Source organism: Nipponia nippon, unplaced genomic scaffold, assembly GCF_047370975.1.
Source record: "Nipponia nippon isolate SJK-2023a ecotype South Korea unplaced genomic scaffold, ASM4737097v1 scaffold_31, whole genome shotgun sequence".
Classification (NCBI taxonomy): Eukaryota; Metazoa; Chordata; class Aves; order Pelecaniformes; family Threskiornithidae; genus Nipponia; species Nipponia nippon.
Window position 1 is genome coordinate 3395636 of NW_028262349.1, and position 24642 is coordinate 3420277.

Here is a 24642-nt window from a genome sequence, read left to right on the forward strand (position 1 = left end):
AGCCACAACGCCCTCAGCACCGGGACCCTCCCCACCTCGCTCCGCATGCAGCACCCATGGGTCCCTGCGCTGCTCCGCACCCAGGCACCACACAGGGAGGGGGGACAAACCCCTGCCCCACACCGGCAGCACCCACAGGGTCCCCACGCTCCGGAGGGGCCATGGAAGCCACCCCTCCGGAGCAGCACCCATTCCATGGGCACAGGGCTGACCCCCTCACCCTGCTCCCTGTCTCAGTGGCCAGCTGCTGCTCCTTGATCCGGGAGATCTGGGCCGGGATGAGGCGGAATTAAGGGAACAACTTGTTGGGAATCATCTCCCCCTTCTATCTGTCCCTCTCCTATCTTCCCAGCCTCTGTCGTGGCACAGCCCAACCCTTGGGTGCCCCCGTGCCTGGAGCATCCCCGGGCCAGCACCCAGCACTGGGTGCTGCGGGCACCTGGCCAAGGGGAGAGAACTGGGTTAACCTGGGAGGATGCTGTACGATTCCCAGTTTTCACAGTTCATCCCATTAAAAGGGCTGCTGGACAAGGCAGGGCCTTCTCACAGCTGCTGTGAGGTCACCAGGAGGAAGGAGGGCAGGGCGCTGCTGGGGGTACACCGCCATGTGGGTGGGGGGTCCCTGACCTGGGGAGGGGACCCTATCAGGGTGCTGATCCAGGGGGGTCGCCAGCGAGGATGGGGGCTGCTGTGAAGGCACCGCTCCCCAAAACCCCTGCCTGGGCCCCAGCAGGGCTGGGGGGGTCGGGGGCGACCGAGCCGGGGGGTGGCATGGGATCTCGTGCTGTGCCGTGCTGGACGCAGCAGGCGTGCCGGGACAGGCCTGGGGGCCGCAGCTCCACCCCGCGCTGCCCCGCGTGCTCGGCATGCACGAGGCCGGTGGGGCACACGCACACGGGGGCCGACCTCCCTCCCCGACCTCCCCCCAGCCAGCTGGGAGAGCCCCCCCATTCTGCACCAGAGAACGGCACCGCTCATCGCACGTATGGCTGCAGGATTTACGGCGAGCCAATTAGCTCCTCTGCGACTCGCTCTATTTCCGAAAGGTCAAATAAACCCCACAGCCGGGAAATAAATCTCAATATGGAGGCTGTGGACAAGAATAGCCCTCCCCAAGCCACGGTTTTCCAGATCGCCGGCCAAAATCCCGATCCGGGAGGATTCCTGTGACCATCACGGCCGTGGGATGCTGGGGTGCTGTGGGATATTAGGGTGCCATGGGATATTAGGGTGTCATGGGATGCTGGGGTACCGTGGGATGCCGCAAGATGTTGGTGATGTTCAGCAAAGAGCACCTCGGCGACGCTTGGAGGACACACGAGAATTGGGGAGGAATTAATTCAGAGGAGTGTTAATTGGCCTTAATTAGCCTGAGTTTGGCCAGCGTGGGGAGCTGAGGACCGGGATGCGTGTGAATAGGTCAAGGGGCTCGGCAGTGTCCCCCCCGGTGTCCCCCTGGGGACGGTGACTCAGGCGCTGAGTCACGGCCGCGGTTTCCTTCCCCTGGAGACCCCCCCTTCCGGCACGGGCAGCCCAGTGTCCCCCCCCGGGGGTGGCTGTCCCCTTCCCCGCCGTGGGACCGGGAGGGACCGGAGGAGAGCCAGGAAGAGGTGAATCACTGGCGGCATGAGAAACCTCCTGCTTGCCAGGGCAGGCTGAGCACTGGGCACAACTCGGTGCACCGATGACACCAAGGCAGGTAGGAGACGTGCTGCCACGGCACCGGCAGCTCTGAGGGATCCGTGCTTTGCTTCGGAAACCCAACCAGCTGCGGAGCCGTGGCACCGATGCCAGAGGTCGGTGGCGTCGCCCGTGGCGCACCCGGGCACCCTGGGGGGCTGAGCTGAGATTTCCCGCGGCGAGCACCTGCCCGGGGCGGGGGGTGCAGATGGTTTATTTCTGACTACCCTGCTTTGGGTTTTTTCGGGGAAAGTTCAGCTAAAACGGGCTGGGGAAGCAGATGGCGGGGGGGGGGGGACGCTGGTAAAGCATGGAAGCAGTGAAAGTAAAGCACCTTCTCCCGCCGCGCTTGGCCCCCACCCTGTGTGTCAGCCCCAGACCCTGGGGTGCCCCCCCCGGCACCCACCCTGGCATCCCCTGCACCCTGGGTTGGAGAGGTTTGGCCTCCCCTCGCTGCGGTCGGGCAGCACCCATGGGCCGTAGAGCAGTGCTGAGCCCTCGGTGCAAGGGGAAACTGAGGCAGGGGGCTGGGGGTACCACACTGGCTGGCGGTGCCAGGGAGGGGAAGGGGGGGGAAGCCGCTTGTGCAAGGGGAAACTGAGGCAGGGGGCTGGGGGCACGGTCATGCCACCTCTCCAGTGCCAGGGAGGGGAAGGAGGCAGGGGGGAGCCCTTTCGCAGGGGGAAACTGAGGCAGGGGGGGCAGGGATGTGCTCGGGGGACCCCCCTTGCCGGGGGGGGGGCGAGGCGGAGGCGGGGCGAGGGGAGGGGGTCCCAGCGCCTGTCTGTGCCAGGGAAGGGGGGAAACTGAGGCAGGGGATGGGCGGGGGTCGGTCCCAGCCCCTCCGGTGCCGGTAAAGGCGGGGGGGGGGAGATGCCCTTTTGCCGAGGGGGGCCGAGGCAGGCGGGGCCTGCTCCCCCCGCCTCCCCCCTCCTCTCCGTGCCGGGGGCGGGGGGCCCCGAGGCCGGGCCGGGCCGCCTCCCCGGGGCGGGGGCAGGGCGGGGGGCGCAGCCGCTCCGGGAACGGCGGCGGCGGCGGCTCCTCCAGCGCCGCTGTTGCCGGAGCGGCCCCGGTGCAGCCGCAGCCACCGGGCGGGCCCGGCTCCGGCTCCGGCTCCGGCTCCGGCTCCGGCTCCCCCCCCCGGCTCCCCCCTCCCCACGCCGCCCGCGGCCCCGCCCCGCCCGGGCTCCGGTGCCCCGGCGCCTCCCGCCGCGGCGGAGCGGAGCGGAGCGGAGCGGGGCCGGGCCGAGCCGCGCTGCCGGCGGCCGCAGGTGCGCGGTGCCCCGGGCCCCCCCGGACCCCCCCACCCCGGGACGGCGAGGTAAGAGCGCGGCCGGTGCCCCCCCCCCCGGTTCATCCCCCCCTCCCCATCGGTTGCCCCCTCCCGGGGGGGGATGGGAGGGAACGGGGGTGCCCCCCACCCCTCCCCCCTCCCGCCGCCGCCGGCTGCTGCATTGGGAAGCGGCGCTTTTGTTAGCGGCTTCTCCGGGCGGAGCGGGCGGAACCTTGAAGGGTCACGGGCTGGAGGGGCCCCCCCGAACCCCCCGGTACCCCCAGCACCCCCAGCCCGCACCCCTCTGCCCCCCCCTCTGCACCCTGCGGCCCCCCTGCACCGCGCCGCCCCCATCACCTCCATCCTGCATCCCCATCCCCACCCCAGCACCCCGGGGCCCCCCCCCCGGCACCCTAATCCTCCCCCCGGCACCCGGGGCACCCCCGGCACCTCCAGCCCGCACCCCCAGCCCACCCCGGCACCCCGGCGAGCCTCCCGGCACCCCGATCCTGCACCCCAGCCCACCCCCGGCACCCCGAAGACCCTCCCCGCACCCTGATCCTGCGCCCCCATGCCCCCCCCCCCAGCACCTTTGTCACCCCAGCACCCTTGTCACCCCCCCAGCACCCTGCTCCCCCCGCAGCATCCCGATCCCGCACCCCCGTCTCCCCCAAGCACCCCGATCCCGCAGCCCTCTCCCCAACCCAGCGCCCCGATCTTCCCCCCGCACCCTTAGTCCCCCCCAGCACCTCAGTCCCGCACCCGCCCCCACCCCGATCCCCTCCACCCAGCACCTAATCCCACCCCTCCCACGCCCCCATCCCACCCATCAGCACCCCGGGCCGGCTCCCCGACCCCCCCCCAGCCCCGGGACACGGTGATGGGCACAAGGTGCTGAGGGGGCCCCCCCCCGAGCTGGGAGGATGGAGATGGGGGGGTCCCTGCTTCATCGGGCTCCGTTTTGCCTCCGCCGCCTCTTTGGGAAGCAGCCAGGGCTGCTTATTTGGGGGGGGGCAGGAAAAGGGGGGGCTGCTTTGTGCCCTACCCCATGCAGCCTCTGCTGGGCTGGGGGGGTGGAGGGGCTGAAATGGGGGGGCCCAGCCAACGCAGCCCCCGAAAGGGCAGTGGGGAGCAGCAAGGGCTCAGCCTGGGGGGGTTGGTTGTAGGGCCCCCCCCAAATATCCCCGCAGGGCTGGGGGGGGGCAGAGCCCTCACGAATTGGGGGGGTGCCTGGCTCCGTCTTGCTGGAGCCGTAACTTTTCCCATGGTGGGGGCAAGGGATGGGGGGGGGGACACCCATCAGAAGTGGGGCACCCCCCGTGGGGGGGGGAGGGCTGGCACCCCCCAGCATCAGGGCAGGGCTGGGGACCCCCATGCAGGCAGCGTCTGTGGGGCTGGGGGGCCCCGTCCCCCCCTTTTGGGGCTCAGCACCATCGCACTGTCTGCGGATTTCGGGGGGGGGGGATAACCCTAAAATAACGCAGGGTGGGGGGTGCTGAGCCTGACCCGAATCCTGCCCCATCACCCTCACTGCAGGGTGCCCTGGGCATCCCCCGACCCCAACACCCACCCCGGCACCCCCAGGCCTGGCCTCCCTCGCTCCCACGTAACCCAGAGCAGTCGGGGTGCTGGGCCCCCCCGAGCCCCCGCCTGCCCTGGCCGGTCCCTCCGGACCCCCCATGGGACGGGAGGGAGTGGGGAGCCCCATCCCTGCACGGGGGGCTTTGGGGGCGCCCAGCACCCCCAAGGGGAGCGGGGGGGCCGTGGGGCTGTGCTGTCAGCTCGGGGTGACCTTGGGTGAGCGCTGCCTCCTGCCGTGCCTCAGTTTCCCCTCTGCCAAACGAGGCCATGAGCTGCAGGGGGGTGTAGAGGGGAGACACCCCCCCCGCCAGTGTTGGGTGCTGCACCTAACCCCTCCACCCACCCTAGGTAGCAAGGTGGGGGGACCTGCCATGAGTGCTCCCCCCTCGGGGACACCCACCTCTGCTTGTCCCCAGCGCCTGGGAGAGGTGGGGACGATGGTGGCACGTGTGGCACCACTGTGTCCCCCCCCGGGTCCCCACTCCAGTGCCTGCACCCCAATCTCTTTGGCTCCGGGTTGGCCCTGGGGGTGCCCCGGCAGGGCCAGATCCTGCTCCAGGGATGCACTGGGGGGGATGGCTGAGCCCCCCGCCCCGTCCTGCTGAGACAGCCGTGGGGAAGAGGCGCGCTGGCTTGAGGGGGCCCCCTCTGTGTGTCCCCCCCGGCAATTTTAGCCACAATTTAGGGCCTGAACTGGTGACACTAGAGGGCAGCTCCCAGCGCCGCGCACCGCCGGACGGTGCAGGATCCGGCCCTGGGTGCCAGGACCCTGGTAGCAGGGTGTCCCCCCCCCACCCCGAGCCATGGGGTGCTGTTTGCAGGTGCGTGTCCCCACTGGGTGCTGGGGGCCGGATCCAGGCAGGTGCTGAGGCGAGCGCAGGCAGCGATGCTCTCCCGGCCCCGCCAAGACGCCCCTTTTGCAGCGTCCCCGGGGTGACACGGGAATTGGGTCACCGCTGTCACCGGGGCACATGGCTGCGGTGGGGAGGTTTTGTGCATGGGGGGGGCTGGAGATGGTCCCTGGGGGGGGATTCGGGCTTTGAGGATGTTGGGGGGCAGCTCAGCCCCCGCCAGCGGCTCTGGTGCCGCCGGTATTTCGGCTGTGGGGGTGGTGGCTCCTTTCCCCCCCCCCCGGCAGCCGCTTCCCAAGGTGTTTTCACTGCCGTTCCCATGAACAAAGGGAAATCACCAAATTCAATCCCCGGTAGCGGCAAAGCCGCCGGCAAACCAGACCGCGCTGCCCGGTGACCGCAGCGGGCTGGAGGTGGCCATGCAGGCGTGTGCACGCGTGTGGGTGTGCCGCTCCCCATGGCAGAGCTGCCCCCGGCTCCGGGGGGGCTGCAGGGACCCCGCTGCTCTCCCTAACCCGGCAGGTTTTCGGTGGCTTTGCAGCCCTCCGAGCCCTGCCAGGAGCCCGAAGTCACGGGGCAGGGTGGTGACGTGCCAGGCTGGGTGTCACCGTCCCCCTCGCACGCCCCCTCGGCCCTCGGAGCCAGCATCCCTTGCAGCTTGCTCTGCACACGCCACGTGATGGTTTGGCTCCCAGTTAAACCAGTGACTCCTGGGAGGGCTCTTCCCTCCCCACCAGCTCTGCCATACCAGCGCTGGGAGGGCTCAGCCCGGCCACGAGGCCCGTGCCGGCGCGATGCTCGCCGGGTACCGGAGCTGGATGCAGATCCCTGCTGCAGTGCCGGACGCAGTTTGTATCCTTAGACAAGCTCGAATATTTTTAATTAAACCTGCCAGTTTGGATGCGATTTAATTTTTCAGTGGGCTGAGCTGCGCCGGCCCCTCGGTGCATCTCCCGTGCCGGGGCCGCTCCAGCCGTATCTATTTCCCGGCGTTGCCTTCGGTGAGGTTTTCCTACCGGGTGCGGACTGGTGGCTTTCCCGGTGCCAGCACCTCTCGCTGTGCCGGGCGAACGGATTGCCTCCAGCCCGGATGGGATGGTTTCGCGGTGGTGCCGGTGTGGTGGCATCCGGCGTGCGTTCGGCAACATAAACAGTAGTAAAGAAAACCAAGAGCAAGCCCGGTTCCATCTGGGCTGTGCCGCTGCGCCTGCTTAACCCGTTTGCGCCCGATTGCCGCCGGCATCACCCGATGGCTGCCGGCATCGTGGGTGCTGCATCCCGGGGGGCTCCGCGATCTCTTCTTCCCATCCCTCCATCCCCAGGATGGTGATGGAGGTGGCTGCCGGCGCGTGGTACCCAAAAGGATGTTGCCGTATCCCCGGCAGCGCCCAGCCCCACCGCAGAGGGGACGCGGTGGCCCTGGGGACCCCCCGGCTCGTCCCCGGGGACCTTCGGGCTTGGGTTGCGTCCCCCGAAAGGGGTGATGGAGGTTTCGATTCCCTGCGCGAAGGCGGGAGGGAGAGGAAGAGCGATCGTCTGGCGCGGAGGAGATCCCAGTGGGGCTGCCTTGTGCTAACAGGATTTTACTCCCTATTTAATTACAATTTTGTCAAATTAAAAGAAAAAAAGGGGAAAAAAAAGATCCCTCTCCTCTCTTTGTGCCAGTTCCCAGCAGCCGGTTAATTAAAGAGCGGCTGGTGAAGCCACCGGACCCTGGAGGAGGTCCCAGGGGACCCCAGCCCCAGGGCTTGGCAGTCACACCTCAGGTCCAGTTCCTCCCAGTTCAGCCCACTGGCGGCAAGGCTGGCCGTGGCTGTGGTTGTGGCAGCAGTGTGCCGATGCTCCGTGGCTAATCCCTGGCTCTTCCCTGTGTAATCCTGCCCGCCGGGATAATCTCATCAAACCCAGCAGCACTGCGGCCGAGCTCGGTGCCGGGTTTGGTGCTGGATGGATCTGGCGGTGGGGGACATGGTGGCCCTGGGGGAGCGGCGGCTGCGGGGCGATACGGGGCTGCGGATGCCCATGGGGTGCTCGGGCATCGGGTGGGGAAACTGAGGCACGGAGCGGGGGACAGCATGTGACTTTGCAGTAGCTGGGGACCAGGACACGGGGGTGGCAGCCACCCCCATCCCAGTGCCGAAAACAAACCCAAGGTGATGGAGGAGGGCGGGATGGGAAGAGGCAGCGGTGGCAGCACCCACGTGTCCTCTGGAGAGACCAGATCCGGCCCCGGTTTGGGCGGTGGGAACATAACTGGCTTTTATTATCAGCCCCATCCATCATCTCCCGCCGGGGGACCTCGAGATAAAGCGCCGGAAAATTAGGAAGTGTTAAGAAGGCGATTTGGGAGGCTGGGAGCCGGGATCCGTCCTCGCCCGGCACGGGGCTGGATCCTGCCCAGGGCAGCAGGTAGGGAGCGCGGAGCTGCAAATAACCCCGGCAGCTGCCCCGGCACCGGCTGCGCCCTATCCTTCGTCTCACCTTTCGGGGAGGGAGCTGGCGCAGCGTGAGGTCAGTGCTGGGAATAGACCGGGAGCGTGGCCCGGGGCCTGATCCTGCCTGGCTGGGCCGGGGGGGCTGCCCGCCGCCCCGGTGTGGGGGTGCTCGGCTCCCGCCCCCCTGCAGCACCCCAGTCGGAGCCGGGGTGCACACGCGGGGTGCATTGCACAGCCCTGGCTGCTTCCACACACCACACGTGCACATGAGAGCCCCGCGCACACGTGTGTGCACATACACCAGCGCTGTGCGCAGACGTGTGCGTGTCCTCATGCGTGCACAACAGCCGCACACACACACACGCGGCCCTGTGTGCACAGACGCACACCACTCCTGTGCACACCCGTCCCCGTGCACCCCGCACATGCATGACAGCCGGTGCACAGACACCTGCACACACGTGATAGCCCGTGCACAGTCTCCTGCACACACGTGACAGCTGGTGCACGGTCTCCTGCACACACATGACAGCCAGTGCGCACACCAACACCTGCACACAGATGACACCCCATGCACACACACCTGCACATGCATGACAGCTGGTGCATACACCAACACCCACCCACACGACACGTGGTGCACACATACCTGCACACAGATGACACCCAGTGCACAGGCACCGGCACACACGTGTGACACCTGCTGCCCACATGCCTGCACACGTGTGCCAGCCGCTGCATATGCTGACACCCGCACACACATGACAGCTGGTGCACATACAAGCACACACGTGTGACACCCGCTGCACACACACATGACACATGGTGCACACACACCTGCGCACACGTGACACCCCATGCATGCCCACCCACACACAGATGACACCCGGCATGTCTGGCGGGGCCACCCAGGGGACGGGAACCTTTGTCACCCACCCTGCCATGAGCTTTGCGGTGCCGGTGGCTGGCAGCACGCGGTGGCGGTGGGGAGGGGGCCCTGGTGGGTGCCTGCGGCCGCGGGGGCTTTGCTGGCAGGAGAACAAGGAGCTGTTTCGAGGGCAGCGAGGAAACACCTGACCTTCCGGCGAGGCGGCGAGCGCTGAGGCGGTGGCGCTGGGCGCGCACCCGCAAACAATGGCCCTTTGTTCCGCGCCGCTGCTGGCATCCCGCATCCCAGCCTGCATCCCATCCTGCATCCCGTATCCTGTCCTGCATCCCAGCCTGCATCCCGCATCCCAGCCTGCATCCCGTCCTGCATCCCAGCCTGCATCCCATATCCTGTCCTGCCTCCCAGCCTGCATCCTGCATCCCAGACTGCGTCCCATCTAGCATGCTGCATCCCAGCCTGGATCCCAGCCTGCATCCCCCATCCCAGTGTGCATCCCATCCTGCATCTCAGCCCACATCCCATCCTGCATCCCAGCCCACATCCCATCCTGCATCCCACATCCCACTCTGCATCCCACCCCGCATCCCACCCCGCATCCCAGCCCATCCTGCATCCTACATCCCAGCCCGCATTCCACCCCGCATGCCATCCTGCATCCCGTATGCCATCCTGCATCCCAACTTGCCTGCCAGCCCGCATCCCATCCTGTATCCCACCCCACATTCTGCATCACATCCCACATCCTGCATCCCACAACCACCCCCATCCCACATTCCAGCCCCCATCCCACCCCGCATGCCATCCTGCATCCCGTACCCCATCCTGCATCCCAACCTGCCTGCCAGCCCGCATCCCATCCTGCATCCTGCATCCCACCCTGCATCCTGCATCCCATCCCGCATCCCATCCCACACCCCAGCAGTGCCAGCACCCAGCACCCACGCTAGCCCAGCTCCGGTGCATCCCACAGCCCAGTCGGGGCTCGGGGTGCCCCCGTGCCGGGGTGCTGGTGGCTCGCGGCAGCGGGGGACTTGGGTGTCACCCCCCCATGGCTCCCATCTGTCCCCAGCCATCGCAGGAGCAGGACCTGGCAGCACACACGAGCCTGCAGCCTTGCTGCGAGGAGGAGGAGGCCGCCAGGTGAAGGCTGGGCTCACGTGCCGTGGCCCACGCCCTGGCACCGGCAGCCGCTTCCCACCTTCCTGGCACACCGGCTGTGCTGGGAGCCGCCGGCGGCGGGAGCGGGTTTGCCGGTGGTGGCTGAGGCTCCTGTCCCCACGGTGGTGGCTGAGGCTCCTGTCCCCACGGAGGTCCCCGTCCCTTGGTGTCCCCAGGAGGTGGGTGGCTGGGAGGAGGAAGAGGGGGGTCTGCAGAGCGGGTGCCCTGGGTGGGAACATGCCCAGGTGGCAGCTCCAGGGCCACCATCACCTCGGGGACAGCGTGGTGCTGGGGCCAGTGACACAGCAGGGACCTGCGGGGATCCCGGGGGCTGCAGCCCCCCAGCGCTCGCCCACACCCCTCGCCCCTCTCCGCGCTGTTTGACCGAGCGGATATTTAATCTTATTTAACTTCAAATAAGTGTTTTGAAGCGTAGAAATCTGAACTCGAGGCACCGGCGCCTGGGCTTGGAGCAATTAAAAGCCCCATTTTCCCGACCGGAGCAGACTGGCGCAGGGGAGCCCAAAATGGAAATAAAAAACCACCACCAACAACTAAACTTTATTAAGGCTTAAAAAATGAGCAGGCTGAGGGGCTGAGCGCTCGCTCCCAGCCTCCCCGGCACCTCCTCCAGCTCCGCTGCCTCTCCTCGGCTGCTGGGATCTGTGGGTTTGTTATTGTAGGGTTGCTTTCTCGGGATTGGGGTTGTTTTGGGTTTTTTTGGGGTTGTTTCTGACGGGTGCGGGTGCGTATGGCAACCTCCCGTCTGGTTAATGATGGGGCTCCATGCCCTGGTTTGTTATTGTAGGGTTCCCGCTTGGAGCTGGGTGTAAACATGGCAGTTTGTATTGGAGCAGAGTTTGTGTGCGCTGGTTTGTTATTGTAGGGTCTCCCATGTGAAGCTGGGTTTGCCTGTTGGCTGTTGGGGTTGAACCTGGAGCTGCGTGTCCCTCTGCCCACTCTGGGACAGGGCTCCCTGGCGAAGGGGCTCCCTGGGGATGGGGCTCCTTGGGGACAGGGATCCCTGGGGACGGATCCCTGAGGATCCAGCTCCCTGGGGATGGGGCTTCTTGGGGACGGGGATCCCTGGGAACAGGGATCCCTGGGGGCAGGGCACCCTGGGGACATGGGCTTCATGGGGACAGGGTTCCTTGTGGATGGAGCACCCTGGAGTCATGGGCTCCATGGGGATGGGGGCACCCTGGGGACAAGGCTCCCTGAGGATGGGGCACCCTAGGGATGGGGGGGACACTGGGGATGGGGCTCGCTGGAAACATGGGCTCCGTGGGGATGAGAGCACCCTGGGGACAGGGCTCCCTGGGGACGGGGCACCCTGGGGACATGGGCTCCATAGGGATGGGGGCTCCCTGGGGACAGGGATCCTTGGGGCCATGGGCTCCTTGGGGACAGCACACCCTGGGGTGCACAGGGGAGGTGGGTGAGGGCTTCCAGGAGCGGTGGCCAGGCTCGGGGTGGGAGCAAGGGGTTCCCCCTTCCCACGCCAAGGGGAAACTGAGGCACGAGGCCGGAAGCCGTGACTGAGAGTGGCCGGACCTGCTCCTGCCAGCAGGACCTGTCTGCAGCCGCCCACGGCCGGGGTGGCCCCAGGGCCGTGCGGGTGCCAAAGCGGGGTGCCGGGGTGAGGCTTGACAGCCCGAGGGGACCTGGCGAGGGTGCAGAGCCCCTGGGGTGGCACAGGAGACCAGGGAGGACGAGGGAGGTGAGTGCCTTTGGGGACAAGGGGATGGCTGTCTTGGGGGGGACAAGGGGGGACGTGTGTCCATAGGGACAAGGGGGGATGAGTGCTTTTGGGGACAAGGGAATGAGTGCCCTTGGGGACAAGGGGGGTGGCAGTCTTGAGGGGGACAGGAGGGACATGAGGGGATGTGTGCCTGTAGGGACAAGTGCCTTGAGGCTACCAGCAGGACAGGGGGATCCATGTGCCCTGGCGGGACGGGGGACAAGGGCTGTGAACTGGGGGGGACAGGGCAGCCATGTGCTTGGGGACAAGGGACAAGGGCTGTGAACTGGGGGGGACAGCACCCTGCCTGCCACCCCCACTGTCCTTGCGATGGGGTTTATTTTGGCGCGAAGCGTGATGCCTCCTCGATAGGAAACCGTCCTTAATATGCAGATGAGTATGTATTTAATATGCAAATTACCATGCAGCTCTGGCTGGCCACCAGCACTGCCCTGGCATGGTGGAAGGGACACGCCAGGAGCTCCCAGCACCCACGGGTGTCACCCAGCGGGTGTTGAAGGTGCTGACAGCACCCAGCGGCTCGTGTCACCCCTGGGCACCCGCGGTGGGTGACAGACGCAGGGCAAAGCCACTCAAAGTGACCGCGGGGTCCCCGCCATCTCCAGAGCCCGTGTCGGGGGGTCGGCCCCCCCCGGTGCCTGGGGATGTCCTGGGGGGCCTGGACGCCTGCGTCCCCAGCCGGGGGGGGGGTCGTGGGCGATGGGGAGGGGACAGGGATGGGGACGGGGGCTATAAACGGCAGCTGTAAGCGGAGCTGGTAACCGGAGCGGGAGGCCCGGGGGGGGACATTTGAGCCGCTGGCGGGGCCGCGGAAGCGCCAAGGTAAATGGTGGGTGCTGTGTGTGTCCCCCCGCCATGCCGGTGGCCCGCCATCCCTGTCACCCGCATGGGGACCCCCCCAGCGTTGGGGTCCCCCCCATCCTCTTGCCCCCCCCCCCCCCCCGTTCTGGGGTGCTAACTGCCTGCAGCCCCCCCGGGAGCTGCTGCTTGGGCTGGGGGGGACATGGCAGGGGACAGGGCCAGGGCCAGCCTGCGGTGCCAGGTGGCCGGGGTGACATTTGCTCCGTCCCCGCCGTGGGGACAGCTGCTTCCTGGCTCTGCCATCTGAACCGGCCCTGGAACGGAAACCCGGGGGGGGACCGAGCCCCCCAGCCCCGGCGGCAGTGGCAGCTGGGGTGCGGGGGGTCCCCACAGCCATTTGGGGCGGGGGGCTACCGCTGGTGACCCCCACCCCCCCCCCCGTGGCAATGGGGGTGCCCCCCGTGTGACCCCGCAGAGCAAGGGGTGCTCTGGGGGCCAGGAGCCGCATTTCGGGGGGCTGGGGGGGGGGGGCGCATTTTCCTTAATGCTGCTTATAAGGGCCTCATTAGCATATCTAATTGCCGATTGCTTATTGGCGCTGGGTACTTTCTAAAGGGAATTACCCCAAACGGCAAATAAAATCCGGCATTAGCCCCGTGAAACGGGGAGGGATTTAGATATTGAGATAATTCGGTGCCCCCCCAGACGGGGGGATTGAATAACGCAAGATACCTCCTAACGAACCCTGATTAATTGGGGGCTGGGGGCTGGGTCGTGCTGGGCCGCCACTGCCGTTATTCCCAAGAAAAGTTGTATTTTAAGGGATTTCAGGGCTGGTGTCCTCCCTCCTTTCCTGGTGTCCCCCACTTTTTTTGGTGTCCCCCCCTTTCCTGGTGCCTTTGGAACAGGTTTATGTTGTGAGGCCGAGCCAGCGCGGGTGGAATCTGGGATCCCATGGGAATGAGCCGAGCTGGGATCAGCTCCGGGTGCGGCGATGGCCGGTGAGGACTGGGGGGGGGCATTGCAGTGTCTCTGTCCCCACCATGGCTTGGGGGGGTCTCACCGGGGTGTCACTGGGTGGCCTTGTGCCGGCGGTTTCCCGTGATGGTTTGGGACGCTGTGGTGCGGCTCGGGGTGTCCCGTGGGTAGCCCCCCCTCGGTCCCCGGCTGCGGTGACAGCTGCTGGGGGGGGTGGTGGCTCCAGTTACGGTGACATCAGCCCTACCTTCCCACCTGGCGCGGGTGGGGGGCACAGGCCCCCCTCCCCTGGGGGTCCCTGGGGGGGGTTATGTGACAGCTGAGCCGCTTGCGCCACGCCGGAGCCCCCAGCGCCATCGGGGCGTCCTGGGGGGGGGCGGGGGGACACCCACCCCCAGCTATGGGACCCAGGCGTCCGGGCCCCCCCCTCTGAGCGGTGGGGACAGCGGTGGCCGTGCCGTAGGGCCAGCAGCGGAGGCGGCCGGCGGAGCTCAGGTGGGCAGAGTGGGGTGCTGGGGTGGGGGGGACAGGAGCCGTGCCCAGACGCCACAGGGAAGGGCTCCCATCCCTGGGAGGGGAATGGGGCAGCGTACCCCCCCCGGCAGGCGGGGGGGGGGGGGCTGGCAGCCCCTCTTTGGGGTCACAGGGACCCCACTGCACTTGGGGATCACTGCAGTCCCCCTTTATCAGCCCCTGGAAATTATGGCATGGGGGGGGCAAAACCGGGGGGCTGCCCCCCCTTCCTGCCCATCACCCCCGTGTCGGGGGGGAGGGAGATGCTGCGGGGGGGGGGAAGGGCAGGGTGAGCCCCCCCCCCCCGAAGCTTTGTGTGCAGAGGGTGACGGCTGAGCGTGCTTTCAAATGGGGAAACTGAGGCACGGAGCGGGGGGCTCCAGCAGGGGTGACAAGGACAAGAGAGGTGGCTGAGGCTGTTCAGCTGCTCGGTGTTGGAGCCATCCGAGCTGGGGACCCCCATCCGCCCCGGACCGCCCACCGCATCCCTGGCACGGCCGCCCTCTCCCCACCCGCTGCCTCAGTTTCCCCACAGCCATGTCGGGGACCAGCATGGTGACCATCCCCTCTCCTCCGCCACCGCCGTGAATGGGTCCCTGTTTGTCACCCGTCCCCCCGCCGTGCCCCTCTCCCCGCCGGGCCCCCTACTCCCCGGCCCCCTCCCCACTGCCTTCGCTGCCTTTTCTTTGCCCGCACAATCGCAGGCATTTATGTCGCCGGAGGCTCCGGTTACCCCGCGCCCGCTCGCTGTCACCACGCAGGCTGGGGGGACGGTGACACCGGACCCCCCGCTTGGAGTTACAGGCACCCTAGGCAGCGACATGACCTCCCTGCACCCCAAATCCCACCCGGCGTGGGTGGATTCTCAGGTGGCTGATATAGACTGAGCCCTTCCCTCGGCTGCTTTTTGGGGTCCCCCCTCCCTCTGGCGCCTGGGGACCCCATGGGGATGCTTAAATTTGTTGACTTTCGGATGCTGCGGGTGTTGGCTGGCATGGGGGGGGTTACAGCACGGGGACATCGTGACCTGAGCAGGACAGCTCGTTTGGATAACGAAGCTGGGCTCGCAGCCCCCAAAGGGAAAGCTGGGGGGGGGGCGCTGGGGGAGCCCCCTCATTCAGCTCAGGTGATAAAGCCTCTGAGACTTTAATTACAGCAATTAGATTGTTAATGGCTTTTATAAAACAGCCCAGGCACAAGAAATAGATTAAAAAATAGGAATTTCCAGGCTGGCACCCAGGGGATGGGGCCCATCCTGGCCACGGGGTGACAAACCAGCAGCTGCCTGTGCCAGAAACAGCTTGTTTCCCTCTTTTTTGGGGAAAAATCCCCCCCCCCCCCTCCTCGGCATGAACTCATCGGCAACACCAAACCTCTGGGTTGCTTTTGGCATTGGCTGTGTTTGTGCCACGGTTGTGCCGCCGGCTCAGCCGCACCAGGCTTTGAGGCATGGTTTGCTCTTGCAGGCACCCGTCGGTTATTTTTAATAGAAATATATTAAAAAAATTAATAAGGGGCGGTGCTGTTTGCTCCTTGGGCAGGTGGGGAAACTGAGGCAGGGCTGGGTATCCCAGCCCCGCGTGGCGTTGGCCGTCCCCACCGGGGAGGTGAGTCCATCGGAGCCCGGCTCACCGCCGCGGGGGTGTCCCTGGGGACCGTGATGCTGTGGGGTCAGAGTTGGGTGTCCCTGGGGTCCGTGACACCCTGGGGACATGACTGGATGTCCCTGGGGGCTGTGACACTGTGGGGATGGGGTCAGTTGTCCCCAGGAGCTGTGACGCCGTGGGGACGTTGTTGGATGTCCCTGGAGTCCATGACACCGTGGGGATGGAGCCAGTTGTCCCCAGAGGCTGTAACAGCAGGGTCAGGTCCCACGGGGGTCAGGTCCCACCCAGGGGCTGTGACACAGCGGTGGCAGGGTCAGATGTCCCCGGAGGCTGTGACACCGCAGAGGGGACCAGGATGGGGACAGTGCTGGGTGTCACCCGGGGCTGGTGACTCCGCAGAGGGGACAAGGTCGAGTCTCCCCGCTGGCACCACCTGGTGTCCAGGCGCCGTGACCCCCCGGCCCCACGCAATGTCACCCCCCGGCTCCCCGCAGGGGACGCGGCGGCAGGAGGGCGACGGTTCGATCGAACCCTCTCCCCGCTCTCAGGGAATTGATAATCAATTAAATCTCTGCCTGGCTGCTAATTACCCAGCCCGAACCCTCCCCACTGCCCCACGGGGACGGGTGGCAGGACGGGGACGGTGGTATTGGGGCTGTCCGGTGGCGGGGGTGCCATGGCACGTGGTGCTCCGATGTGTCCCCAGGGATTTTCCGAGCCATCCTGATGGCATTTCAGATGGGAGAAGAGTCTCGCTGGCTTCCCCCGTGTCCCCATGTCCCCAGCCCTGCCATGCCACCACGCACTGGCTTAGTTCCCCCATGGATTATTGGTGGTGAGCCCCCAGTAAAGCCCCAATTTGAGCCCAGTAGCCCCAGTGCGGAGCTGCGCAGGCGCTGGGGGCGGCTCGGCGGGGTCGTGGGGGCCGCTTTTCCCAGCATATTTGAAATTCTTCAGCCGGGGAAGGACTCGCTTCCCTATCCCAGATCCCAGCCGCATCCCATGCTGGCCCCTTGCCGCTGGCACCGGCCCAGCACTGGCGCCTTAAGCCTCCCACCCACCCCCGAGACCCCCCAGGCACCAGTGATGGGTTTGGGGTGCGGGTGCTGTGGAGTGGGGGGGTCAGAGGCACGCAATGGGGAGGGAAGGCAGGCGTCCGGGTGGGTGCTGTCCCCCTCCCATCTCTCCCTGTGCCCACAGGTGCGGTGGGTGCCCACCCATGCCGGGGGACACCATGGGGCCACCTCCCCGTGTCCCCCTCGTCCTGCTGCTCCTGCTCACGGCGGAGAGGACGGCCCGTGGCACCTTCCCCGAGGAGCCCGGCCCCATCACTGTGGCCCCCGAGGACTGTGAGTGCCCGCCGAGGGAGTCCCCAGGGGTGCAGCGTGGGGGTCAGGGTGCTGCACTGATGTGCAAGGGGGGGACACGGCTTGGCACAGAGAGGGGATGGGGTTTTGGGGTGCTTTGGGGTGAAGGCAGGAGGGGGGCACCCATGGGTAGGGGTTTTGGGGTGATTTGGGGTGAAGGCAGGAGGCAGGCACCCATGGGCAGAGCTGGGTGAGGGCGGTCGCCCTGGCTGGCTGGGGAACTGGGGTGGGTGGGGGTGCCCTGGCAGCCTGTGACCCCCCCGTGTGTCCCCCCCAGACGTGAAGCACTACGCCGTCTTCGTGGGCCACGGGACGAGCCGCCCGGCCGGCCCTGAGGGTGGGGGGACCCAGCGCCTCAACATCCAGCGCATCCTCAAGGTCAACCGGACCCTCTTCATCGGGGACAGGTCCGAACCGCGGCACCCCAAAGCCTCCCCCTGACGGGGGTGGGCACCCGACACCCACCCCAACCCTCTTTGCTGGGGAGGGACCCCACTACCTGCCCCAGGGCACCCCGGGGGGCTCTGGTGGGGCTGTCCCTGCCCCAGGGATTCTCAGCGCCCACCCCAGCACCCCCCATCTCCCCAGGGGGGTGGACGTGGATCCCGCACCCCCCCCAACATCCCCGGGGTGCCCCCAGCATCGCAGCTGGGAGCCCTGCAGAGTGGTGACACCCGTGTCCCCCTCCCCAGGGACAACGTCTACCGCGTGAGCCTGGAGCCCACCGGGGCCGGCGAGATGCGCTACCACCGGGTAAGTGCCGAGCCCCTGGGTGCTGGGGGGTGCGGGGGGGGCTGCCGGCTTCACCCCGGCCCCACGCTGGGTTTTCTTCCCCCCCCAGAAGCTGACGTGGCGCTCGAACCAGCACGACATCAGCATCTGCCGGATGAAGGGGAAACACGAGGTACGGGGTGGGGGGGTCCGCACCCCGTGAGATCCCGCCGGGTGGGGACCGAGCACCCTCTGCACCCCATGTCACACAGACAAAGCCACCCTGTCCCCCCCCAGTGTCACCCTCCGTCTTCCTGCTCCCTGCCAGCCGTTGTGTCTCCATGATTTATCGGCCGCTTGGATAATTGGGTTTGTAATTAATTATTTTGGGCCCATGGATCAGAGCAGGCACAGCTCAGCATCTGGCAGAAATCCAATTTCTAAGTCCTGTAAACAGCATTTTGGGGTGAAAACACCCCCTAAGCCAGACCCTCGCAGTGATGGGGGCCTGGGTGGGAGCATCCGGGGGGGGGGGGGGGGGGACAGGGTGCCGAGGGGTGACGGTCCCCTCTCGTCGGCACAGGCAGAGTGCCGTAACTTCGTCAAGGTGCTGCTGGTGCGGAACGAGAGCCTGCTCTTCGTCTGCGGCACCAATGCCTTCAACCCCGTCTGTGCCAACTACAGCGTGAGTCACCCACCCCACGCCGGGACGGGGACACCTGGGACCCTACGTGTCACCCTCCCTGTGTCCGGGTGACCGGCTCCGCGGGCAGGGGATGCTCCTGCCTGCGCCACCGAGGCAGCCCGGACCCCGCTGCCCGTGTGGCGTCGCTCACGGCCCCGTCTCACCCGCTACAGATGGACACGCTGGAGCCCATCGGGGACAACATCAGCGGCATGGCCCGGTGTCCCTACGACCCCAAGCACGCCAACGTGGCCCTCTTCACAGGTGAGTGCTGGCACTGCCGGCGCCGTGCCGGGCGCTCTGCCCGCCGTCCCCTGCCCTGCGCCCGGCTGACGCCCCTTTCCCGTGCAGGGGGGATGCTCTTCACCGCCACGGTGACGGATTTCCTGGCCATCGATGCCGTCATCTACCGCAGCCTGGGGGACAGCCCGACCCTCCGCACCGTCAAACACGACTCCAAATGGTTCAAAGGTGCCTCCCGTGGTGTGGTGCCCACTATGTGCCACACGGCACCAGTCCCCGTCCCCTTTGACACCATCCTGGGACATCCCTGACCCTGCCACTGTTCCTGCAGAGCCCTACTTCGTGCACGCCGTGGAATGGAGGAGCCACGTCTACTTCTTCTTCCGGGAGATCGCTATGGAGTTCAACTATCTGGAGAAGGTGGGAGACATCCCCATGGTGGCCCAAGACACCCGGGATGGGGACAGGGACAAGGGGATGGTCATCGGGTTGGGTACTATATGGTGATGGGTGTCCATCCTGTAGGTGGTGGTGTCCCGGGTGGCTCGGGTGTGCAAGAACGACATGGGGGGCTCGCAGCGGGTGCTGGAGAAGCAGTGGACCTCCTTCCTCAAGGCCCGGCTCAACTGCTCCGTGCCGGGCGACTCGCACTTCTACTTCAACGTCATCCAAGCCGTGACGGACATCCTGGAGCTGGACGGGCGCCCCGTGGTGCTGGCCGTCTTCTCCACGCCTGCCAACAGGTCGGACCCTCTTGTGCCCTGCTGGGACCCCTGGGGCTGGGCTGGGACCCCTCCGTGCGCCCCAGTGCCCATGGGGGACACGGGGGACGTGTTGAGGTGTTCACCCCGTGCCCGTGTCCCCCCAGCATCCCTGGCTCGGCCGTCTGCGCCTTCGACATGACCCAAGTGGCCGCCGTCTTCGAGGGACGTTTCCGGGAGCAGAAATCACCCGAATCCATCTGGACGCCCGTGCCCGAGGACATGGTGCCAAAGCCCCGGTGAGCGACATGCTGCGGGGACGGGGATGGGGACATCCAGGCTGGTACCTGTAGGAAGGGGCATGGGGATTGGGATGGGGACAGGGCTGGGGACAGGAATGATCAGAGCTGGTACCTGCGGGGAGAGTGGTAGGCACAGGAATGGGGACAAGGACAGGGGTGGGGACAGGGACAGTCAGGGCTGATACCAGCAGGGAGAGTAGAGGGGATGGGGATGGGGACTGGGATGGGGACAGGGCTGGGGACAGCCAGGGCCAGTACCAGCAGGGGTGGGGACAGGAACAGTGACAGCCAGGGCTAGTACCAGCTGGGCTGGGGACAGGGCTGGGGACAAGGCCAGCATGGCCGTGGGGACACTGAGCTGTGCCGCGGCCGCAGGCCTGGATGCTGCGCGTCCCCGGGGATGCGCTACAACTCCTCCAGCACCTTCCCCGACGAGATCCTCAACTTCGTCAAGACGCACCCGCTGATGGACGAGGCGGTGCCGTCCCTGGGCAACGCGCCCTGGATCCTCCGCACCATGAGCCGGTGAGCGCCCTGGGGCAGGATTGGGCCCGGGGAGGGGCAGGGGGGCTGGTGGGTGCTGGTGGGTGCTGGTGGGTGCTGGCTGGAGCCCCTCGCGCCACCCTTGCACATGCGTGCCAGCATCAGAAGAGCGCCGGGAGATCTGATAAATCTCATAAACTTTGCAGCTGAGATGGTCTCGTCCTAATTAAATCTGCCTTAATTGCTGCTTGATGGAGAATTAATCAAGCGGTGCTCTCGGGCCGTAGCCTCCTGCCGGCAGGGCAGCCGCGACACGTGTGGGGCTGGGGACGGGGACGCGGGGCTGGGGACGGGGACACGAGGCTGGGGATGGGCATGTGAGGATGGGGACACAAGGCTGGGGTTGGGGACATGAGGCTGGGGACAGGCATGTGGGGCTGGGGACGGGGACACAAGGCTGGGGACAGAGACGCGAGGCTGGGGCTAAGGCCACGGCGCTGGGGACAGGGACACAAGTCTGCAGATGGGCATGTGGGGCTGGGGACAGGGACATGAGCCTGGGATGGGGACACAAGGCTGGGGACAGGGATGCAGGGCTGGGGACGGGGACACAAGGCTGGGGCTGGGGACGTGGGGCTGGGGACCAGCTGGGATCCTGCCGAGGGATCGGGGGGATCTGGGCTGGTTCCTGGGTGGGATCTGGGCTGGGTCCCAGCTGGGATCTGGATGGAATCCAGGCAGGATGTGGGCAGGATCCTGAGTGGGATCGGGATGAGTCGTGGGTGGGATCTGGGCTGAGTCTGGCTGGCTCCTGGGTGGGATCTGGGCGGGGTCCTGGCTGGGATCCGGATTAGTTTCCATTTGGGATCTGCACGGCCCCGCGCGCTCCCTGGGGACACCCCGCTCTGGGCCAGCCGCAGCCTGTCCAGCCCCCCACCCTGCCTCAGTTTCCCCCTCCCCGGGGACACGCAGGCTCCCGCACGCCCCAACGCCTTCTCCGTTCACACCACGCAGGTACCAGCTCCGCAAGATCGTGGTGGACACCGCTGCAGGGCCGTGGGGCAACCACACTGTGGTCTTCCTGGGCTCCAGCACGGGCACCGTCCTCAAGTTCCTCATCCAGCCCAACGCCAGCGCCAGCCCCGCGCCCGCCGCCCCCGGCAGCCAGAGCGTCTTCCTGGAGGAGTTTGAGACCTACCACCCCGGGAGGTGGGTGCTGGGGTGTCAGGAGGGAGGGGAGGGGTGGGTGGGGGTGGTCAGGTGGGTGAAGGGATGGACGGATGGGTGCGTAGATGGATAGATGGACGGGTGGGTGGGTGGGTGGATGGATGGACGGACGGGTGGGTGGATGGATGGGTGGGTGGGTGGATGGATGGATGGATGAGTGGGTGGTTGGACAGTTGGGTGGGTGGTTGGACAGTTGGGTGCATGGATGGACAGATGGATGGATGGACGGATGGATGGATGGACGGATGGATGGATGGACGGATGGATGGATGGTGGGTGAGTGGATGGGTGGGTGGGTGAGTGGTTGGAGAGCTGGATGGGTGGGGGGTGGTTGGGCTGATGGATGGGGGTGGGGAGATGGATGAGATGTTTAGGGAGGGATTGATGGTTGCAAGGTGACAGGGGAGGATGAATGAGGTGGTTGGGGATGGATGGATGAGCAAGATGGATGGATGGAGGGAGGAGATGGGTCAGAGGGATGCAAGGGTTGGGTGGGTGGGTCAGAGGGGTGGGTGGTGAATGGGGGCGGACACGGGTGAGATGCCCTCCTGTAGACCAGCCTGTGCTGGGGCCAGCTCCGTGGTGGGCAGGTGGGGGCCAGGGCCGGGGCCACGCTGAGCTCTGCCCTGTCCCCAGGTGTGGCCGGGACACGGAGGACGAGCGGCGGCTCCTGGGGCTGGAGCTGGACAAGGCGGCTGGGTCCCTGCTGCTGGCCTTCCCCCCGTGCGTGGCCAGGGTGCCCGTGGCTCGCTGCCAGCAGCACTCGGGCTGCATGAAGTGAGTGTGCCGGTCTCAGCCGCCCCCGGGACGGGCAGGGCTCGCTGCGGGGCGCATGTCAGGAGCAGAGAGGGCTTACCTTCACATCCCAGGAATTTGTCCTGTGCTGCGATCCAGCTGGGAAGGGCTCAGCATAGCTGGGAGCACGGCCAGGGGAAACTGAGGCACAGCGTGGTGCAGGGCCTCGTGGGGGCCGAGGTGTTGTCCCCTCCATGTCGCGGCTGATCCTGACGTCTCTGCTCCCTGCCAGGAACTGCCTCGGGAGCCGGGATCCCTACTGCGGCTGGACGCCCGAGGGCTCCTGCGTCTTCCTGGAGCCCAGCCCCAGGTAATGCTGCCAGGCCTGGGGGGGACACTGGGGGACACGGGATGGGGGGACAGCAGGGGCTCAGGGGCTCCCCAGAGAGCATCAGCTCCTGCAACCCCCCTACTGCTGGGACCCAGCAAACTCGTCGCTTGCTGAAGCAAGCTGGGAGCCCTCTGCCAGGCTACTTGGGACCGGCTGATCCCCCCGCAATTTGTACCCCCGCAGGGTGGCCTTCGAGCAGGACATCGCCGGCGGCAGCACGTCCCACCTGGGCGAGTGCGAGGGTGAGTGCGGGGCAGGGATGGGGCTCGGGGACACGGTGGTGGCACCGTCAGGTCCCCACCGCGGCCGTCCCCTGATGTCCCCCCTCTGCCATCACGCAGGGCTGGTGACGGAGAGCTTCGTGGACGAGCCGGACGGGCTGGTATCGGTGAACCTGTTGGTGATCTCCTCCGTAGCCGCTTTCGTCATCGGCGCCGTCATCTCCGGCTTCAGCGTCTGCTGGTTCATCGGCCACCGGGACCGCAAGGAGCTGGCACGCCGCAAGGACAAGGAGACCATCCTGGCACACAGCGAGTCGGTGGTGAGCGTCAGCCGGCTGGGCGAGCGGCGGGCACGTGGCGGGCAACCCGGCGCCTTGCTGGCCCCGCTCATGCCCAACGGTTGGCCCAAGGAGCTGGGGAAGGTCACCCAACACGACCTGGACTCGGGGGTCCTGCCCACGCCGGAGCAGACCCCGTTGCAGCAGAAACGCTGCCCTGGCGCCCTCCAAAACTGCACCTGGGAGCAGAGTCACAACATCATCAACGCCGCTTTGCGGGACCCCAGTGGATCCGGCACTACCACCGCCGGTGCCGGACGGCTGCACGCCGGCTCCGGCCGCCCGGCTCGCGGCATCCCCCTCTCCTGCCACGCCATCCTGGTGGACCAGGAGCTGGAGGCCGAACTCAGCGACTCCTCGGGTGACGGGCATTGGGGTCGGGACCCCCAGGAGGGTCCTCGCACCCGGCAGCACCCACCCGCCGGCGCCCGCCGCCCACCCCGCAGCTCCTACGGTGACTTCGCCGGCACACCGCATCCCAGCCCCGATCGCCGACGGGTGGTTTCGGCGCCCGGTGGGGAGGGGGGAGACTTTACCGAGGGGCCACCCTGGCACCCCGAGCAGCTGAACTTCAACGCCAACAACGGCACGGGCCGCCCCGGCGCCCACCTCAAGAGGAACCACACGTTCAACAGCGGCGAGGCGCCGGCGGGCGGTTATGGGCGGCACGGTACGGCACCCCGGGCACCCAGTGCCGGGCCCCCACGGGCGCTGACGGACCTGCACCACCTCCTGCGCTACGGCGTGGAGCGGACTCCCTCGGGAAAATAGGGTGCCACCACGTGTGCGTGTCCCCTCCCAGGGCACCCATGGGATCCCCTGGCTCCCTGGGGACAGGGAGGGGTGGCCGGGCAGGAGCTGCGGGCATGGGGTGAGGTGCTGCGTGGGTGTGGGGGGGGGGGCAGGCACCCCTGGGTGCTTGGGATGGAGTTTGGGGGTGTCCCCAGCTGGCGTGGGGCAGTGCCCCGCGCTCCGGCTGCTTTGCCTGGATCCCAGGGGGAGTCGGTCCATCCCGTCCCCTCCCCAGGTTGGACCCAGGGACCGCAGCACCCTGGGAGGGGGATCCCTGGGAGGCAGCAGGATGGACGGACACACGGACATGGGCACAGCCGAGGCAGAGCAGGGCTGTGCCCCCCCCTGCAGCCCCTTGGACCCATCGGCCGTGCCCAGGCACCCAGGGGGGCTTGTGGGCACTGCCAGCACCCTGGGGACCCCCGGCCAGGGGGTGCCACTGGGGTGCGTTGGTTGCGGTGATGGGACACGGTGAACATTTGGGGTGCAGGGGCGTGGGGGGCCCCCAAATGTGTGTGTTATCTGGGGATGGGGCACACTCACCCCCCCTGGCCTGGGGTCAACCCCTGCCCAGTGCCAGCTTGGGAGGGGGCTCATCCATCCCCCCCCAGCACCCCCCTTCTGGAAAGCACAGCCGGGGTGCGGGGGCACCGCTGGGGCTGGGGGGTCCCCACCGAACCCACTCTCTGCTGGCAAAGGGTGCCCTTTCGGTGCCGCCCCTGCCCGGCCCCGGGGTGGCGGGTCCCCGGGGGGGTGACAGGCTGTAAATAGGGTGGGGGGCGGCGGGTGTCCCCCACCCCGTGGCCATGCATGCGGTCGCCCGCGGTCTGTACCCCGCGGCCCCAATAAACGCCCGTTTACCGGAGGCGACTCCCCCGCCGCTGCCTCGGCCCCTTCTTCCCCCCCCACCCGGGACCC

General features: G+C 67.3%; 1 protein-coding gene across 1 annotated transcript; it reads left to right on the forward strand.

Annotated features, from left to right (window-relative positions):
* Positions 1-2919: 2919 nt before the first annotated feature.
* SEMA6B (semaphorin 6B) lies at positions 2920-24600 on the forward strand. The gene is made up of 17 exons (XM_087769139.1): positions 2920-3001; positions 16729-16877; positions 17173-17302; positions 17588-17648; positions 17737-17799; positions 18190-18291; positions 18465-18555; positions 18643-18762; positions 18866-18954; positions 19060-19277; positions 19403-19534; positions 19913-20062; positions 21035-21229; positions 21884-22024; positions 22275-22352; positions 22557-22615; positions 22715-24600. The coding sequence occupies exons 2-17, from the start codon at positions 16748-16750 to the stop codon at positions 23701-23703; spliced, it is 2748 nt and encodes a 915-aa protein (XP_087625265.1). The 5' UTR covers positions 2920-3001; positions 16729-16747; the 3' UTR covers positions 23704-24600.
* Positions 24601-24642: the final 42 nt, after the last annotated feature.

Coding starts and splice junctions, on each gene's coding strand:
- SEMA6B (XM_087769139.1), top strand. CDS start 16,748: ATGCCGGGGGACACCATGGGGCCACCTCCCCGTGTCCCCCTCGTCCTG. Junction 17,649..17,736: donor GCGAGATGCGCTACCACCGG/GTAAGTGCCGAG, acceptor TTCCCCCCCCAG/AAGCTGACGTGGCGCTCGAA. Junction 18,556..18,642: donor CAACGTGGCCCTCTTCACAG/GTGAGTGCTGGC, acceptor TTTCCCGTGCAG/GGGGGATGCTCTTCACCGCC.